The sequence below is a fragment of the Chiloscyllium plagiosum genome, unplaced genomic scaffold (genome assembly GCF_037043375.1).
Source record: "Chiloscyllium plagiosum isolate Xiang-an unplaced genomic scaffold, Cpla_swu_hap1 HiC_scaffold_31, whole genome shotgun sequence".
NCBI classification, from domain to species: Eukaryota; Metazoa; Chordata; class Chondrichthyes; order Orectolobiformes; family Hemiscylliidae; genus Chiloscyllium; species Chiloscyllium plagiosum.
Window position 1 is genome coordinate 42,095,153 of NW_028270169.1, and position 19,657 is coordinate 42,114,809.

General features: G+C 40.5%; 2 protein-coding genes across 4 annotated transcripts in view; both read left to right on the plus strand.

The window, feature by feature from the left end:
• The window catches only part of LOC122564114 (B-cell CLL/lymphoma 7 protein family member B-like), a 35,191-nt gene extending 23,985 nt beyond the window's left edge, over positions 1-11,206 (plus strand). Inside the window, exons 4-7 of one of the 2 annotated variants that reach the window (XM_043718701.2) lie at positions 1,151-1,265; positions 3,499-3,669; positions 6,786-6,844; positions 8,454-11,206. In XM_043718701.2, coding sequence (XP_043574636.1) covers positions 1,151-1,265; positions 3,499-3,669; positions 6,786-6,844; positions 8,454-8,552 — 444 coding nt within the window. In that variant the 3' untranslated portion in view covers positions 8,553-11,206. Of the gene's footprint in view, positions 1-1,150; positions 1,266-3,498; positions 3,670-6,764; positions 6,845-8,453 lie in introns of both variants that reach the window. The other variant, XM_043718700.2, reaches the window with a different exon arrangement.
• A 5,527-nt stretch (positions 11,207-16,733) lies between these two features.
• Positions 16,734-19,657, plus strand: part of mks1 (MKS transition zone complex subunit 1) — a 64,784-nt gene continuing 61,860 nt past the window's right edge. The window contains exon 1 of one of the 2 annotated variants that reach the window (XM_043718702.2): positions 16,734-17,022. In XM_043718702.2, the coding sequence (XP_043574637.2) occupies positions 16,949-17,022 (74 nt within the window). In that variant the 5' untranslated portion in view covers positions 16,734-16,948. Of the gene's footprint in view, positions 17,023-18,522; positions 18,547-19,657 lie in introns of those variants that run through there. The other variant, XM_087977483.1, reaches the window with a different exon arrangement.

Sequence of the window (19,657 nt, forward strand, 5' to 3'; positions counted from 1 at the left end):
TAAGTACCTTGGGAAAATGCTGTGTAAATGTAAGTTACTGTTGTTAAATGAGGGCTGAAGGGTACTGTCATTGCTTCGATTCCTTTGTTGTCTTATTAAAGAGCAATTGAAGAAACAGCTTTTAATTGATTAAGCATCTGATTACTTGATTTGAACTATCAACACCCTTTCTCCGAAGCACTCTTTTCCGCTCCCACCGCCACTCAACTATTACATAAATGCTGCCCCCTTCACATTTCACGTCAGTTCTGATGAAGAGTCATTTAGACTCAAAACGTTGGCTTGCTTTTTCTCCATTGACGCTGTCTGACCCACTGTAATCTACAGCATTTTGTTTTCAGTGCAGAAATTAAGTGTTTAATTTAGTTTGTCCCTGCCTCTTTGTAAAGAAAAGTCTGTTGTAATTATGATGTGCCATCAACTCAAAATTCTTTTTACTGTGGGGATAATTACACATTGGATAATATAGTATTAACCGACTGTATGCTCTATTGATATTTAGTAGAGGTATACCAGGGATGGAAGTGGAAGGGTCAAAAGGTGGATCAAGGCAGAGGGATGAAGTATTTATTGGAATTACTTTCACCAGCCTTCTGTGGACTGAATGTAATAAAAAGTTAACTGGAATTACTTTCAAATACATTTCTAGTGGAAAAATGTGCAAGGTTCAATTTCTGTACGGAAGGAAGAATGAGTTTAAAAAATGCTTTGCTTTACTCTGCAATCTGTTTCCTTTCTTTTGCTGCATCCTCTCTGTTCCACATAAAACAAAATAAGAGTCCAGTCTGACAGAGTCAACATGGTTTTGTTAAAGGGAATCATGACTAATAAAACGTATTTGGAGTTCTTTAAGGATGTAACAAGCTGTGGTAAAAGTGCTGAAGAGATCAGAGCCTTGACAAAATACAATCTGTATCAATACTCCAAACAGGGAAACCTCCTGTGTTATAATCAAATTTGCTACTGACAGTAAAGAAAGTTGTGGTTGAGGATGCAAAGTCTGCAAAGGTATATAAGTAGAGTGGGCAAAAATTTGGCAGCTGGATTATGATAAAAGGAGATGTGAGATTGTCCACTTAGTCAAATGAATAGTAAAATAATGGGCTCGAGGGACCAACTGGTCTACTCCTCCTATTTCTTAACTCCTTAGGACAAAGCAAAATCGAAGAACAGTCTTGAAACAAAAAGTACAAAGGGAGACAAAGGCTTCCAGCTGCTGCCTGTGTCAGATAACAGCTCTTCCCCCATCCTCCTGGAACTGAATGGTAAGTATGTTTAAAATGTTAGTACTTGATGCTCTGAGATGACCCTTTGCACGCACTGTTCGATTTGATTTGATTTGATTTATTTTCTTCAGCTATGAGCAATGTTGAAGAGATTGCATATCGTTGTTCTGGGAAAGTAATGCTAAGTGGGCCCCTTGAAAGGTTTATTTAATTTTTGTTTACAATTAAGTGGCTTGTAAAATAAGTTCAAAGGGCTTCAAGAATCACACTAGAAGTAGAGGACTAGAGTCACATGTAGGACAGACCTGCATAACAGGTACCTTTACCTGAAACTAGTTACGTTTTTCAAATCTATTTTTTTTTCTCTTATATTACCAAATCTTTGGCTATTAAATTTCTTAACTTACCTAGTGGAATTTGAGATGCTAATCTAGTTCAGTGTCGTAATAATAATCCCACTACTTTACCATTAATGCTGAATGATAATGAACTGTGTGAACAAAATCTTACCATTTGATATTTTCATGTGCAATGCCACATTAAAATAGGTTAATAATTTTGTTGTTAGCTTAAATATTACCAAATTATTATAAGAACATTAACATTTCTGTCATAAATGCTCTTTGTGACAACCTTGATTCATCATCTCAAAATCCTACATGTGACCAGCAAAACATCATCTTAGTATTAAATGATTGAAAAGACATTGTTTTTCAAAATTTGGGCAGAGTATATAAATAGTTTTTCTGAAATTTCATAAAGAGTGAAAGTGTCGTGAAACTTCACTGACGCTAAATGTCAACACTAATTTAAAGGAATGGTTTCGGGCATCTGTGGTGCAAGAAGTAGCATCCTTATCTCTGAGCCAGGAGTTACGAATGAGCCCACACTTATAATTACACCCTCCTTATCCAGCAAATCCTAAGAAGGCCAATCAGTTTGGAAACCTGCAAATTCCAACATACCATAATGGCAGATGGTAGGAGTGGGAGAGATTCCTGACATCCTTGTGATAAAAAGAATGTTGGAGCCTCTACCATCATTATCCATAGCTCCAGAATACAACATGCATGTTGCTGCAGCAGCTCTAATACTGTGAGTAGACAGTGACATACCACCACCATAGGAGGGAAGCTGAGGAATAAGTGCATGATTTATAACAGAAAATAGAAAATATGAAATGTTTAATCTCCAGTGCAACTGGTGCAATGATCTTTGTTATGCTGACTACAAAGTAAATACTAGTAAATTGACTAATATTTTGAAAAAGTAACACAATGTTAGATCAATGAATAAATGTGAGTAAATGCTCAGTCCAAGATGTAATTCTTGATCAGTATATAGTTATGTGGTATCAGTGGTGTCAAAATTAAAAACTGTATTTGGTCAAAGTTCTTGGACTAATGAAGAATAAGTGTTTGGCAGGAGTATTCTTATGGATTCTTGTAGAGAGAGGAGGAAAACTTCTTCAAGGAAGGCATCCTTGCAAGAGGATTCGCAGTAGGGTTAAAATCAACGAGGTAAAAACAAGGACTGCAGATGCTGGAAACCAGAGTCTAGATTAGAGTGGTGCTGGAAAAGCACAGCTGGTCAGGCAGCATCCGAGAAGCAGGAAAATTGATGTTTCGGGAAAAAGCCCTTCATCATTCCTGAATAAACAAAGTGCAATAAAGGGCACAAAGTGAGGGCAGTTTCAGGTTGGTTGTGTTAACACCCATTGTTATTTGGACTTCCAGTAGTAAATACCTGTAATTTATGCAGTAATCGCCAGACTCAAGCTCTTTCTTCAATGAAGAGATGGATGGACTCCTACAGTGGCACTATTTAATAACAGCAACATTCAAATGTGCAGTGCAAACTAGCAAATATGATGGGGTCTTCTCAGCTTAATCCTAATTCCACTTATTTGATCTGAGGGTCTTTGTGAGCTCCACGTTTAGCCTTCAGTCACTAAGTTAAGTGTGGATAAATGTTCAGATCAGAAAGATCTTGGCTTTGATGTCAGATATTGTGGAACAACCTGATGGTGTTTACTATCCTGACTTGTACATGAAAAGTGGTCACCTGGGAACAGCCAAGCTTCTTGGTCACGTAACCTTGCAGGAGTCAGTGTCTCCAGGGAAGCAGGGACAAGAACTCGGGAAAAATCTTATTAAATTGTTTTTTTATAACATTAATGGGCATACATTGTACCTAAATGATTGGAAATCTTTTTCCTTCTAATGATCATTTCAGATTGATTAAAATATGATTGTGTGTTTTAATCTTTCAGATGAGACCAGTAATCAGAGCTCCTTATCAGATGCCTACCAGGTAAAAGTGGACAGCAGTACAAACTCGAGCCCCAGCCCGGAGCAAAGTGAACCTGTCAGCCCAACGCTTCTGTCTGATTTTAAAGCAGATGACTCTCAGCCTCCCATGCTTGGGCAGGAAAGCATGGAAGGTATGGAGAGCAACAGGAATTATATTGGCTGTTACTGTGCAATCACTGTGAATATGTAAAACTATCCTTGAGTAGTTAATTGGATGACCATTCAGAGCAGATCGCAGAGTGTGCTGAGTTGTCAGAGGTGCCATGCTGCCTTTAAAATATTAAAGTGTGGTCCAGAATGACCACTTAGATAATTGTGAACAAGAACCCAGGGGCGCGCGCGCGCGTTGCGTTGGGTGAACGTAGCTGAGAATGAAATAGGTAGATGAAGGTGGGGGAGAAGGTGATGGGGTGAAGTGGCTAGATGGCAAAGGTGATGGACAAGTTAAGAGGGTGGTGACAAGTTGGAGGCTTGGGACTGGGATAATGTGGGTGGGGGTGGGAGGGGGGAGATGAAATGACCTATCCCCACGACTAGGGACATATTTCCCTTTCCAACCCTATCAACGTTCCAGAGACACCGTTCTCTCCACGGCTCCCTTGTCAGATCCATGACCCCACCAGCCCACACCCTACTCCTGGCACCTTCCCCTGCCACTGAAGTACAAAACCTATGCCCACACCACCCCCCTCACCCAAGTCCAAGGCCCCAAGGGATCCTTCCACATCCAATAGAAATTTACCTGTACCTCCCCCAATGTCATCTACTGTATCTGTTATGCCCAATATGGTCTCCTCTACATCGGGGAGACTGGATGCCTATTTGTGAATCATTTCAGAGAACATCTCTGGGACACCTGCACCAACTAACCCCACTGAAGACTTCAACTCCCCCTCCCACTCCTCCAGGGACATGCAGGTCCTGCCTCCTCCATTGCCAAAACCTTACCACATGGTGCCTGGAGGAATAACGCCTCATCCTCTGCCTTGGGACCCTGCAACCACATGGATCAATGTGGATTTCACCAGTTTCCTCATTCCCCCTCCCCCCACATTATCCCAGTCCCAAGCCTCCAACTTGGCACTGCCCTTTTGACCTGTCTATCACCTTTCCTATCTACTTGCTCCACCCTCCTCTCCAACCTATCACCTTCTCCTCGACCGTCATCAACCTATCACATTCTCAGCTACTGTTCCACCCCCCTCCCATTTATCTCTCAGCCCCCTGTCGGAAAGCCTCATTCTCCTGCTCCTCGGATACTGCCTGACCTGCTGCTCTTTTCTAACATCACACTCTCGACATAAAGATTATGCACCCGCATTGAAGTTTACACAACATTGATCAATTGTTGGTAAACAGAACATCCCTAGACAACTTATTCTTGTACTGTAATACCCTTTAAAGGAAGACCAGCATGCATTTGATGTCCTAATTGCTAATTTTGTGTCTTTTGCACAAATACACCAAAGTCATAGAGTCATAGAGATGTACAGACTGGAAACAGACCCTTTAGTCCAAACCGTCCATGCCGACCAGATATCCCAACCCTATCTAGTCCCACCTGCCAGCAACCGGCCCATATCCCTCCAAACCCTTCCTATTCATATACCCATCCAAATGCCTCTTCAATGTTGCAATTGTACCAGTCTCCGCCACGTCCTCTGGCAGCTCATTCCATACACGTACCACCCTCTGCGTGAAAAAGTTGCCCCTTAGGTCTCTTTTATATTTTTCCCCTCTCACCCTAAACCTATGCCCTCTAGTTCTGGACTCACCGACCCCAGGAAAAAGACTTTGTCTATTTATCCTATCCATGCCCCTCATAATTTTGTACACCTCTATAAGGTCACCTCTCAGCCTCTGATGCTCCAGGGAAGACAGCCCCAGCCTGTTTAGCCTCTCCCTGTAACTCCGATCCTCCAACCCTGGCAATGTCCTTGTAAATCTTTTCTGAACCCTTCAAGTTTCACAACATCTTTCCGATAGGAAGGTGACCAGAATTGCACGCAATATTCCAACAGTGGCCTAACCAATGTCCTGTACAACCACAACATGACCTCCCAACTCCTGTACTCAATACTCTGACCAATAAAGGAAAGCATACCAAATGCCGCCTTCACTATCCTCTCTACCTGCAACTCCACTTTCAAGGAGCTATGAACCTGCACTCCAAGGTCTCTTTGTTCAGCAACACTCCCTAGGACTTTACCATTAAGTGTATAAGTCCTGCTAAGATTTGCTTTCTCAAAATGCAGCACCTCCCACTTATCTGAATTAAACTCCATCTGCCACTTCTCAGCCCATTGTCTCAGAACATCGTAGTTAAATGTTTTATTCCCTTAAAAATATATTCTACTATATTATTCATACTACTAAAATGAATACAGCACACAATTTTACCATTTCACTTTCCAACTGATGTCCCCAATTGTCCTCACAACACACACCTGTGTCATTTCTGTGGTGCCATTCAAGATGATCAGCTTGCTAACACTATTGAAGAATGCTTAGAGCTATGCATGAAGAATAGTGGTCTTGGAGAGGTACTGAAGGCTACTTGGTATTCATGAAATTGTATTGCAGCAAGAGACAACATCCTCCTTACAAGTGAGATGAAAAAAAGTGTCCCATTGTTTCTATGTACACAGTAATAGTGACATTGTAAAACTCAGTACTTAGCCTTCGTCTCTTTCCTGCAGAAAACATTGGCTGTCAACTAGGATGCAGATCAATCAGTACTGCAGCTCTTCCTCAGAGTAGCCTACCTCAATCGTCAATCTGAACACTAATACTAATTGTTCCAACAGAGATCAACCAACTAACTAACAGAATCGACCTAAACTGTGAGCGTCAGACAGCTGTTCAATTGTAAATGCATAGGTTTTCAGAATGGGACCCTTGGCTGGTTACCCTGAAGCCATTGCATATTGTCCTCTGTATGGCCTCAGCATTAAAATCAACTAGCTCTGTTTAAGACAGAAAATAATGGCTCTGTTCCTCACTAATTCACTTATAATTTTATTCATTAATAAAATAGTTTTATTTCCCTGATGCTTTGAATAAAGTGCAAACAGGTTTTCAATTTCCAAGTTATTTTAGTCAGATTCTCACAATTCTCTTTTCTCCTGCTAAGATCCCAACCATTTTTCTGACTCTTATTCAGCAAGTGGACATTTATGGTTAGTCTGGATAGAAATTATGGTAATTTCTCAATTCTCTCTCACAGAACCTTCCCTTCCTTCCTCAGAAGTAGGAGATGACCCTCCAATGCTTACAAAGGAGGAGCTGGTTCCCTTGCAGCCTCAGGTAAGCCACGAACCAATTGTGTGTACACCTACGTTTTGGGGAAGACTGAGCTCCTGTATGTTTTAGTGTAGTTGTGAGAATGAAGCACACATTCGAGTTAAGCTCCAAACCCCAAATTTAAACTTTTCTAATAGCACTTCTTTTACTTGATTTATTTAGATCAGTTTGGACATGTATAAGTTAAATGTGCAGATCCCAACATTTTAATTTGGATAAGCACACAGACAAATGAACAAAAGTCAAGTCTTAGGGTGCGTGTGCATTGTCATTTTGGTGTAATTATCCCTGTGATTCATTTTTATCAAACAGATGTGAAACTGGTGCAGAAATTTGACTCCTGCTTCAAGGCCATGGTTTCCAAATTAAGATGACACATGCAAACGCATTTAATGCTTACCAGGATAATAAACTATTATCCTGGTAGAGGATGGGAAAAAAAAGTGAATTTCATCACTGTGAATCTTAGGATTTGAGCTAATAAGTAAATGCTATGAAAATTGGGAAGCTACAGATTCTTTTAGGAAAATTGGTTTAAGTCACCAATCATGTAGTCTCTACTGTAAAATGAATATTAGATTAGATTAGATTCCCTACAGTGTGGAAATAAGCCCTGCGGTCCAACAAGTCCACACCGACCTTCCTAAGAGTAATCCACCCAGACCCATTCCCCTATCCTATATTTACCCCTGACTAATGCACCTAACGCTATGGACAATTTATCATGGCCAATTCACCTGACCTGCACATCTTTGGATTGTGGGAGGAAACTGGAGCACCTGGAGGAAACCCACACAGACATGGGGAGAACGTGCAAACTCCACAGACAGTCACCTGAGGCAGGAATCAAACCTGGGTCCCTGGTGCTGTGAGGCAGCAGTGCTAACCACTGAGCCAACGTGTCACCCAGTTGTGGAGAGACAGATAGGGAAAATCTTGCTCTGATGTTTTCCATGGTCCGTTACCTTGTAGAATCCCTGTCTTTAGTGTTGCACAAGAATAACCACTTTAATAAGTACAGAAAGCAGTGCAACAGGTAGGATGAATGAGTTGCAGAGCAGGAGAGAAATTTGGAAAGTGATGCTATTGGCAATATTGATCCAGAGAATAGAGCATTTGAATTTTTATCGTATTTGAATTTTTTTAAGCAAATTAATTATTTTAGGATTATTAAAAAGTATTGTCAAAATAAAACTGAAAAGTGGTATTAATAATTTCCAGTTTCCAAGGTGGATATGGTCTTTGTGGCTGTCTGTCTTTAAATTATTATGTACCACTGACACTAAACTCATTTTTAACAATAAAGCTCATGTATTGGATGAATCAAAATAAGCAAATTCTTTGGTGAATTCAATGAAGACAATATTCAAGTGGGAGGCTGAAAATCTCACTGGATCACAGAATTTTAATGGGAAAAATGTAATGTTATATTCAGCAGTAGAAAGATTAATCTTTTTTCAGTTTTTATTTCATAGGGACCCATTCAAAATGTTAATACAGATCTTGGTTTTCAGTGAATTTTCATTTGAACCAAAGTTTTGTAGTTTTAACAGCAAATCTTTAACATGCTTTTTGATTCTTCAGATCAACTCTTTCTATGGTTTGTTATCAGGTTGTGGAAGAGGAGGATGATGAATATTCAGGGGCACCACCACTGAAGAGGGTATGCACTGGACAGAATGCTGTGACCCAGCCAGTAACCGAGAGCTAACCCAGAATCTCAATTTGGCTCTTTGCCATGGTACAATCTGACTTGACCATCACACATATGACTGACTTTGAAGAATGATATTTATTTTCTACTTTTAATGAATTGTGATGGTTGTGACTTTGGAGTCTGAATTTATAATGTTTCTGTATTGCAGGATGATGTCCCTTTTGTTGGGCATAGTTCATGGCTCCATTGGGTCTTCCAAGTTGAAGACACTTTTATATTGATGGTGTCAAAAGTATAACCTAATATAAAAGATATGCTCTCCTTGCCTCTGAATTGTGTCTAACATTTGGTTTTCATCAATCTTAAAATTACCTATTGGAAGTAAGAACACATGGGCTTCCTTCTTATTGACCCACTACAGGGATTGATTGCACACTGCTACAGTATAGAGGGAGGAGCACAGACTTCAGGACTGTTCTTTTGGAGCCCTAACATCAATATGAAAGTGCCTTGACATTGAAGTGCCTCCAATCTTAATCAAGGCTAAATGAGCTTACTGATGACAGATTTGTGCTAAGATTGATTCTTGACTCTATCCCGAAATTTTTAGTTTTCATCCTGAAATCCTCCTTATGATACAAAGTTGCGCTTTATCATTTGTAGCCAAGGAAAGCACAATAGGGTGCAGTTTAAAAAAATTGAATTGTTGAAGTTGGATGGCTATATGGAAGTATTTGGTACAACATAAGAACTAGGAACAGGAGTAAGCCATGTGACTCCTCAAGTCGGCTTTGACATTTAGCAAGATCATGGATGATCTGATCTTGGTCTCAGTTTCACTTTTCTGCTTCTTCCTCTCAACCCTTGAGTCCTTATTGTTCAAACTTCTGTCTTTCTCAACCTTGAATATAGTCAAGGATTCAACCTCCACAGTGCGGTGGGTAGAGATTTCCAAAGATTCTTCTTCATATTTATCTTAAAAGGGCAGTCCCTTATTCTGGAACTATACTATACATTCCTCAGGATAATGCGTTCCAATAAGAACATCTCCCATTCTCTTAACCTCTGAGTACAGATCCAACCTTTCTTCATAAAATAACCCAAAAAATAAACACATAAGTATATTGAAAAATGCATTTTCTGGAGTTCATTATTTAATAAATTTGCTTCAGTGAAAAAGAATGGAAAGTCTTGTGAAAGAACAGGTTTCATTTTTAAGTTAATGTAAGCCGTTGCTATATCTTTGACATATGTGGAAAATGATGCACTTAATTTTCAGTGATACTGAATCAATCTTTTATACCATGTTTAACCAGGACTTGCATTTTTCACTAGGGAGAGCACAATGGTGGCTCAGAGATGATTTAAAAATATGCATAGAAAATAGATTCTGTTCTTTAGTTTATTTGCTTTCAGTCAACAAGCAGCCAGGCTTATTGTGACAATGGTGTGAGTGTTAGTGACTTGACGACTGAATTGGATTTAACTGTACTTCACTCCACATTTAAATCATCCATTGGCACTGATTCCACAGGTTCACACAGTAACCACTTTGTCAAAAGAGGGGAGTATATAGCTGTATACGGAACATATCCCACCTGGGAGTTGGTATGATGAGAGGAGGAAGGAAGAAAATCTCCACCCAAACACCAAACCATTCACATTCTGTTACTTCATTTACTGAATCAAATTGCCAACTGTCTTGCAGCTGATTTTACTGAAATCAGACCATTTCTTATCTGGAGATGATCCCAGATTGAACATCAGAAGTGGAATGTAAATGGTAATACTAATCAACCAACCATTTTAAGGATAAGTACAATATATGAAGGTCCTTAAGCATTTTGATCCTTGTATAATACACTGGTTATCAGGTTACAATATTTCAATGTTTATTGAAACATCACTGTCTATATTAATTGTTAGCTGGAATATTACCAACAGATTAATACTTTATGAAACCCCATTTGGCTCACATTAAGAATTATTGTCTAAGCGTGGCTCGAGGGGTCTGCAGTTTGTGTGGACCATCTCTGATCCTGCAAGAGCCAATCAACACTTTCAGGAAGGAAAATAATTTTCAAAAATTGGGTATTCATTTCCTGATTTTATTATAAACCGATTGTCTACCTTCAGTTTCTCATTGCTTTTCTATACAATTTTTTATTGCCTTTTTTGGCACAAGAATACAGGAAATTAATCCATTAATTACACAGCAAAAAGACAGTTCACAGTAATGTTTAATATTTTTCTTCTTATCCATACTATACTTGGAAAGTGTTCTTTTTAATGGAAGTTTCTACCTATAAATAGTGCTCCTGCCAAAGTATCTCCTTTCTGCCTTGCATATGCAACACAAACCCATTCAGACCCTGCCCCATGATCTACACTGACTACGTTGCCTAGATGTGAGTACTAGTGTTTTTTTTAGTTAGATACAGTATTTAACTTCTGATGCTTACTTGTCTCATTTTTATCTTTATTAATGTAACTCTCCCCTCTTTCATGGATCAACCCAAATGTAAAGCTACTCAGTGTCTCAGTTTAGTTATGATGTGGAGGTGCTGGTGTTGGACTGGGGTGGACAAAGTTAAAAATCATACAAGACCAGGTCAGAGTCCAAAAGGTGGATTTGGAAGTACAAGCTTTCAGAGTGCTGCTTCTTTGTCAGGTAGCTAGTGGACCAGGATCATAGGACATACTATATATATAGCAAAAGATCATAGTGTCATACAACTGATGCATTATATTGAGCAAACAGCAATCTAGATTTGTTGAATATGTTGCATCAGTTGTATGACACCATGATCTTTTGCTGTAAATTCTGTGTCCTATGATCCTGCTCCACTAACTACCCGACGAAGGAGCAGCACTCTGAAAACCCTTCCCTCCAAATATAACCTGATGTTGTGTAATATTTTTAAAAAACTCTGTTTAAAACATTTATCACTATATGAAAAGCGGATTATAGTAAATTGGCAATCTATTTTAAACCTGCTTGATGTACCTTTTTTACTGAAGTTGATATAAAAGAACGTCAGGTAAGATGTGAAATGGATAGTTTATTCATCATTGCCTGTTTCATCCAGCAATTCATGTTGAAAGCACCCCAAATTTCTTCTTTCTAGAAGTATATCAGTTGCATATTCTATAGCTTTGTTTTGGCTGAGTCAGTATTTTGGCCTTGTGTATTAGATCTGTATTCCACTTCACTACTACTTAATCCTAACATTCTAGTCTTTAGTACATACCCCAGTGAATAGCTTTGTCATTTTTTAAGATCTTGAAAACTTTAAAATGTGTTAAATGTATTTTATATGAAAAAGAAAGTATGTTTACAGTGTGGTCTCTTACCTTATCTCATCCACAGACCCCATCCCACCACTTCCCCAGCCCAGTGGAGATTGTGTACTTTGCTTCTTGCTACTTTATATAGTGGCTGTTTTAACCACTGGGATCTCTTTCAAAGTTTCTGAAGAGCAGAGATTTCCTAGTTACAATACGGAGACACCTATCTTGTTGATATAGATTTTGCTTTTCATGGAAGTGAAGCCAGAACAATGTGAAACTATTAAAAGATTGTAATTTCTGAAGAAAAATGCATAAGAGTTATATTTTTGAATACAAAGAGCTAAATAGATTAATCAATTTGTACATTGAATATTTTTCTTTGCTATTCCACTTAGCTTGCTCTTTTTGAAGGAAACTATCATTTTTGTTAGTTTATTTTTCATCGAGGATATTACATGGAAAATTTGCTTTGTATATATGGTATTTTGTGCAATGGAATGGAAACGAGCCAGAATATTCTGGGGCATTCAAACAGGCTCACATTTTATTTCAAAATAAGGTTTGAATGATAGTAAGTTAATTTTCCTATGATGTAATGGACTGTTCATTTTTGATGTTGTACTGGAACATATGTTGTTAAGTTAAATGCTGATAATTCTGATTTGTAACTCAACTATTTTTCCAATCAATGTCAGACAACACAAATGTTGATGAGGGATTCTAAATGTCTGCATAAAAAGTCTTCATCATTATTGGATCAAAGATGCAATAAGCATTGCTTAAAGAAGATCCATGTACTTGGTGTATGATACATCCATTTGTATTGCAGTCAATGTTAATAATTAACTTGTGAATCACTAAACCTCTGTTTTAAATGATTCAACAATGTAATTAAGTTCCTTTCATAATTTAAGAAAAATCTTGTTAACTTTATTGCAAAATTATTTCTGGCTTTTTCTGCCTCAAATAAATTTGTCCAGGCAGTGAAGAAGAAATGTTAGTAATTTGTCATACTTTAGCAGTGGGACATTCCAAAGAAACAAGATTTGAAAGGTATATGTACACTGTCAGATGTGGTATGGTGCCTCGACTACACTGTATTTATAGTTGCAGACTTTACAAACATCACCTAGAGAGCATTCAATTTTACAAAATGTCTAGTTTGATTCTATTGCACAGTCCAAATTCTAAAGAATAGTTTATCAGTTAGATGTTTGGTTTAAGTATTTTCATGTTCAATTTTCTTTTAAAATTTTGAAAAGGTAAGCACCAGCCTTGGCAATCGGTATAAGCACATGTGTATATTTTTAAAGTATTTGTGTATTATGGCCATTTGCATATTCCACTGTTTAGGATAAAGCACTTACTGAAAGTTATTTTCTGATATTTACTGAGGCACCATAAAATGGGTGCTGATCCTCTCCTATTGCCTTCAATGTGTATTGACTTCAAAATATGTCTCCTATTCATCAATACTGAGACAGAAACAATGTATTAATCACTGGTGCGTGCCTCAGTGATAAAAATTTGCAAAAGATGCAAACCATAATGTCAAAAATACTTTTTTTACCTCAAAGGTTAAGTGTTGCCTTTCATATTGTAAAACCTGAATGACTATTTAGATTGCTATTTGAAATGCTTGTGAAAATAAAGTGTTGCAATGCATTAAAAAGTGCACTATTTTACTTAGAATATCAATCAAAGTGATTATAATACCTGGTAAATTCATACTTGTGATTTGGAATGTGATATGCCACCTCACACAGATACAGATTGCAGTTCGGTGCAATATACTTGAGATTTCAAAAGACTAAAGTGGACTTAAAGTGACTAAATTGAGGTTAGGGGCTGAAGAAGCAGATTGACAGGTTAATGTTAATAGAATGAAATTTGTAACCATTATTATTTATTATTTACATAAAATGTTTACCACCAAATTGGAAATTGTTTAAATTGATAAAATGTAAAAAAAAAATAACTTGCAGATTGGGCGGGTAAATGGCAACTGATAGGTGTAAGGTGGTATGGTTTGTTAGGAGAAATAAGTAAGTTACCTTGCAAAATAAAAGCTGGTATGATACAAATTCACAAATCATGAAAATCAAAAATGCTGGTTAACAAAGCTCTAAAAATGCAAATAAAACATTAGGGTTCATAACTTATATTTTTGTATTTAAATAACTTAGTATTATACTTGTATTGAAACTTAGACCACATATTGAAGTACTAGGCAAATATCTGGTTTCTATATTGCAAAAGCAATGTAAAGTTACTGAAGGGGATGCAAAAGAAAATCTGACAAGAATTCCACCAGAGCTGAGAGGTTACAACTATAATGGAAGGCTAAACAAGTTTGGGTTCTTTTCTTTCAAAAAGTGAAGTTTCAGATGTGATTGGATTGAGGTCTAAGATTTTAAAGGAGTTTAATAGGGCATAGATATTTTCACTTGTGTTATTGTCCAAAACACAGGGCCATAAATACAGGGGGCGGCACGGTTGCTCAGTGGTTAGCACTGCTGTGTCACAGCACCAGGGTCCCAGGTTCAATTCCAGCTTCAGGCGACTGTCTGTGTGGAGTTTGCGCATTCTCCCCGTGTCTGTGTGGGTTTTCTCCGGGTGCTCCGGTTTCCTCCCACAGTCCAAAGATGTGCTAGTCAGGTGAATTGGTCATGCTAAATTGCCCATAGTGTTAGGTGCATTAGTCAGAGGGGAAATGGGTCTAGGTGGGTTACTCTTCGGAGGGTCGGTGTGGACTGGTTGGGCCAAAGGGCCTGTTTCCACACTGTAGGGAATCTAATCTAAAGTGGGCAGCACGGTGGCACAGTGGTTAGCACCGCTGCCTCACAGTGCCAGAGTCCTGGCTTCAATTCCCACCTTGGGCGACTGTCTGTGTGGTGTCTGCGTGGGTTTCCTCCGGGTCCAAAAAAAGATGTGCAGGTTAGGTGAATTGGCCATGCTAAATTGCCCGTAGTGTTAAGTGTAGGGGAATGGGTCTGGGTGGGTTGCTCTTTGGAGTGTCGGTGTGGACTTGTTGGGCCGAAGGGCCTGTTTCCACACTGTAAGTAATCTAATCTTTAAAAAAAAGCCACTCATATCTACATTGTAAACCAACAGCAACCTGAATATACCAAACTGCAAATCTACTAAGTTTACATCCCCCATGAATTCCTGTATAGTAGTGAGACAGGGACTACTTATGATCGGCAAGGTATCCTCAGCATATCTTGGGAAGACAAAGTCACCAACTTTGAGGTCATCGTTCGTGAAAGCATACACAATTTTCAAAAAATATCTGCAGTGACTTGTCATCATCTGTCCAGAAATAATTACATGTGTGGTAATCTGGACACTGGGTCTAATCTACTGGCTGTGTATATCTAGAGTCATAGAAATGTATGGCATGGAAACAAACCTTCGGTGCAACTTGTCCATGCCAACCAAATATCCTAACCTAATCTCGACCCTTTCTATTCATATACTCATCCAGATGCCTTTTAAATGCTGCAGTTGTACCAGCCTCCACCAATTCTTCTGGCAGCTCATTCCATACATGCACCACCCTCTGTGTGAAAAAGTTGCCCCTTGGATCCCATTTATATCTTTCCCCTCACTCTGTAGCTTTGGCTCTCCACACACATCTTTCTCTCCCCCCGGGAAAAGACTTTGTCTGTTTATACTATCCATGCCACTCTAAAATGTAGCACCTCAAATTTATCTAAATTAAACTCCATCTGCCACTCCTCAGCCCATTGGCTCATCTGATCAAGATCCTGTTGTACACTGAGGTAACCTTCTTCACTGTCCACTACACCTCCAATGTTGGTGTCATCTGCAAACTTACTACAACACACCTACAGGTGAGCTATGAAATAAGGAAACATTGAATCAGGCAATTCGGAGACAGCCATTGAATGTTGAGATCCCTGGAGAATGATTATTCAGAGGGGCTATCAAAAGAGGAGGGAAGAAATGGGAAATGTCTCAGCGCATTGCCTTTATCTGCAGCAAGTGCAACAGAGACTGCTGTGCAGGAGTAGGACTTCTGCATCACAGTAAGTGATGTTTAACAGAATTGACTACCAAAGTGCAAGCCATTGTCTCGTGATTTGGGAGGCTGACAAACTAATAAATCAGTAAGAAATTCTATGGAAAATTCTTTAATCAAAGTAAAATCAACATTCAGGAGATACTCAGAAGGTCAGTCAGCATCTGTGGAGACATAAATAAAGTTAATAGAGTTCAATGACCCCTTTTAAGCAATCATGTGGAGTTAAGTTGCAATCAGTCATGATCTTAGTAAATGACTGTGCAGCTCAAGTGTCTTACCCCTGTTATGTATGTTCACATACACATATAGAATGTCAAACTGACAGGGTGAGATGAAGTAAGATGGGAAGACACTTGTGATTGAGATAAATTCTGAAAATGGTTGGGCTGTAAATACTATGAAACACAAGAGTGATTCTATACATGTTATGATTGCTACCACGTAGCACCCAACATTCATGATTATACTTGAATTTTCCTGAGTACTGCAGGAACACTGGATTGCCATAATGTGTAGGTGCTCGTGTTGTACTGAGTGGACTAAATCAGAATTCACAGGACACCTGAAGAAGAGGGGCTGCCCTTCGAACGCTTGCGATTTCAAATAAACCTATTGCACTATAACCTGGTGTGGTGTGACTTCTGATTTTGAACATTGAATTGACAGTAGAGAAAATAATCTCCCTTAGTTTGTTAAATTTCCTTTTTTCTTTATAATTTAAATGGTTATTGCTTGTGTCCCTTGAGGAAGGGCATCTCATTTGATAATTTTATTTGGTTGATGGGACTGAGCCAACCGAAAGAGAGTGAACAATTCTGGAGAGAGAGAGTGTGCAAGTTGCTGCGGTGTGAGCTGGTGGTTGACCAGGAGGACGGTCTGCAGCGGCAGTTGTCAGCTTGACTTGTCAGGGATATAGAGCGTTTGGACAGTTCATAACCGAGAGGCGTGAGAGCCGCCACCGCTGCTGCCCGAGCCGGGTGGGTGGGACACAGGGCTCCATCACGCTGCAGCCGGAGCTGAGGCGGGCTCCGCTCCCACACGAGCTGCAGGAGGATCCGGAGTGAGGCGTGAGGCCTACTCCGTTACCAAGGAAACCGCGGGGACAGCGGGCATGGCGTATTGCGGCGATGAGCGGGTGGAAGCGGTTTACCGGACCCGGGACCCGGTGAAAAATCTCCGGATCCGGTACGGGGCGAGGAGAAGATTAACCCGGGTTATTTTCTTCTGGGGTGGAAGAGAATGAGAATAACACGTTCTTTGGGCGGGAGGGGGAGAGGGTGTAGGAGTGAGGTGAACACCGTTGTGAGAATAATGAATATTTGGTTGTAAATGAGATGAATATAAGGTCAGGAAATGATCGTGTTTAATGTTTGAGGGGTGTGTAGAGTGTGATGGTGGGTCATATTATTGTGGGGTAGAGCATTCAGCTGTTGCATTTATTGAATAAAACTTGTTTTATTGCTTCAGTATGGAGAGGCGATGTCCTAAGTGGTATTATTATTAGACTTTTAACTCAGGGGACACTGATGGTGTCCTTGGAACTTGGGTTCAAAACATGTCAGATGGTGAAATAAACAACCGCCTTGAATTAAGAGTCTAACAATGACCATATAACCATTGTTGATAAAACTCATCAGTTTCACGAAAGACCTTATACTCCTAAGCTGCTGTCCGTAACTGGTCTGCCCAACAAACCCACTGCAATGTGATCGATTCTTAACTGCCCTCTGGAAAATCCTGGAAGCACAATAAGTGTTGGCCCAGCCAGTGATATCCACATCCTGTGAACAAATAAAAGAAACATGTTCAGGACAGAAGAACATGGGAGTGGTTCCGGGTAGAACGGTAACTAAGGATGATGTTTTTGGACGAGAAACTGACTAGATGGTTCTATTTTTCTAAACAAAAGCGAGATGTTGAGATGGAAAGTTGGATTCATGAAGGACAGCCAATGATCTCAATCGAAAACTTACCTGTGAAATGTTGCTTATCACTGTTGCACTTTGGCTAAAATTGCATTTATGTCAGAGTTACTCTGTCAAGCTGTCAAAAAATGTAGTGTTGGAAAAGAATAGCCGGTCAGGCAGCATCTGAGGAGCAAGAGAGTCAACATTTCAAGCATAAGCTCCTCATCAGGAATGTGTGAGTGTGTTGGCGGGGGGAGAACGGTGAGGAAAGGGGGCTGACATAAATGGGAGGGTGTGTGGAACTGAGTGGAAAGTAGCTGGAAATGAAGGTGGGGGTGATGGTGATATGTCAGAGTGGAGGGTGGAGCAGATAGGTGAGAATGAAGATGGACGGGTAGGGCAATGCCGAGTTGGAGGGTTGGATCTAGGATAAAGTGGGGGGAGGGGAGATCAGGAAACTGGTGCAATCAACATTGAACCCGTGTGATTGAAGGGTCCCACGGTGGAAGATGAGGTGTTCTTCCTCCAGGCGTTGTGGGGCTAAACTTTGGTAGTGGAGGAGGCTTGGGACTTGCATGTCCTTAGCACTGTAGGAGGGGGAGTTGAAATGTTTGGCCACAGGGTGGTGGGGTTGATTGCGTGTCTCCTGGAGATGTTCTCTGAAACGTTCTGCAAGTTGAAGTCCTGTTCCCCAATGTACAGAAGACCACATGGAGAGCAACAGACACAGTAGATGAGACTTTTGGAGGTGCAGGAAAATCTCTGCCAAATGTGGAAGGATCCTTTGGGGCCTTGAATGAAGGTGAGGTGGGAGGTGTGGACACGTAAAACCTGTCTTATGGCAGCAAGAGAAAGTGCCGGGAGTAGAGAGTGCATTGCTTGGGGATGGAGACCTAACAAGGAAGTCGTGGAGGGATATGGACTCTGCAGAATGCAGATAGGGGTGGGAAAGAAATATATCTCTCGTGGTGGGATCTGATTGTAGGTGTTGGAAAGGGCAGAGGATAATGTGTTGTATCTGGAGGTTGGTCGGGTGAAAGTTGAGGACTGGGGGCGGTCTGTCCTTGTTGCGATTTGGAGGGGTGGGGTTCAATGGTGGCGGTGCAGGAACCCCACCCTTGAACTTTGCCCTTGAACCCCACCCCTCCAATTGCAACAAGGACAGAACCCCCTGGTCCTCAACTTCCACCCCACCAACCTCCGGATACAACGCATCATCCACTGCCATTTCCGCCACCTACAAACAGACCTCAGCACCAGTGATATATATTCCCTCCCCACCCCTGTCTGCATTCCACAGAGACCATTCCCCCTGTGAATTCCTGGATGGGTCCATGCCCCCCACCCCCCACCAACCCACCCTCCACTCCTGGCACCTTCCTTTGCCAATGTAAGAGGTGCAAAACCGACACCCACACCTCCCCCTTCACTAATATCCAAGGCCCCAAATGATCCTTCCATTTCCGTCAGAGATTTTCCTCCACCTCCAAACACCTCATCTACTGTGTCCGTTGCTCTCAATGTGATCTCCTGCACACTGGGGAGACAGGACGCTAATGTGTGGAACATTTCAGAGAACATCTTTGGGACACAAGCATTCAACCCCACCGCTCTGTGGTCGAAAACGTCAACTCCCCCTCCCAGTCCGCCAAGGACATGCAAGTCTTGAGCCGCCTCCACCACCAGATTCTAGCCACGGGACACCTGGAAGAAAAACGCTACCTCTTACACCTTGGGACCCTCCAACCACACGGGGATCAATGTCGATTTCACCAATTTTCTGATCTCCCCTCCCCCCACTTTATCCCAGATCCAACCCTCCAACTCGGTACAGCCCTCTTGAATTGTCATACCTGTGCCTCTTCCTTCCCATCTATCCACTCCACCCTCCACTCTGACCTATCACCATCATC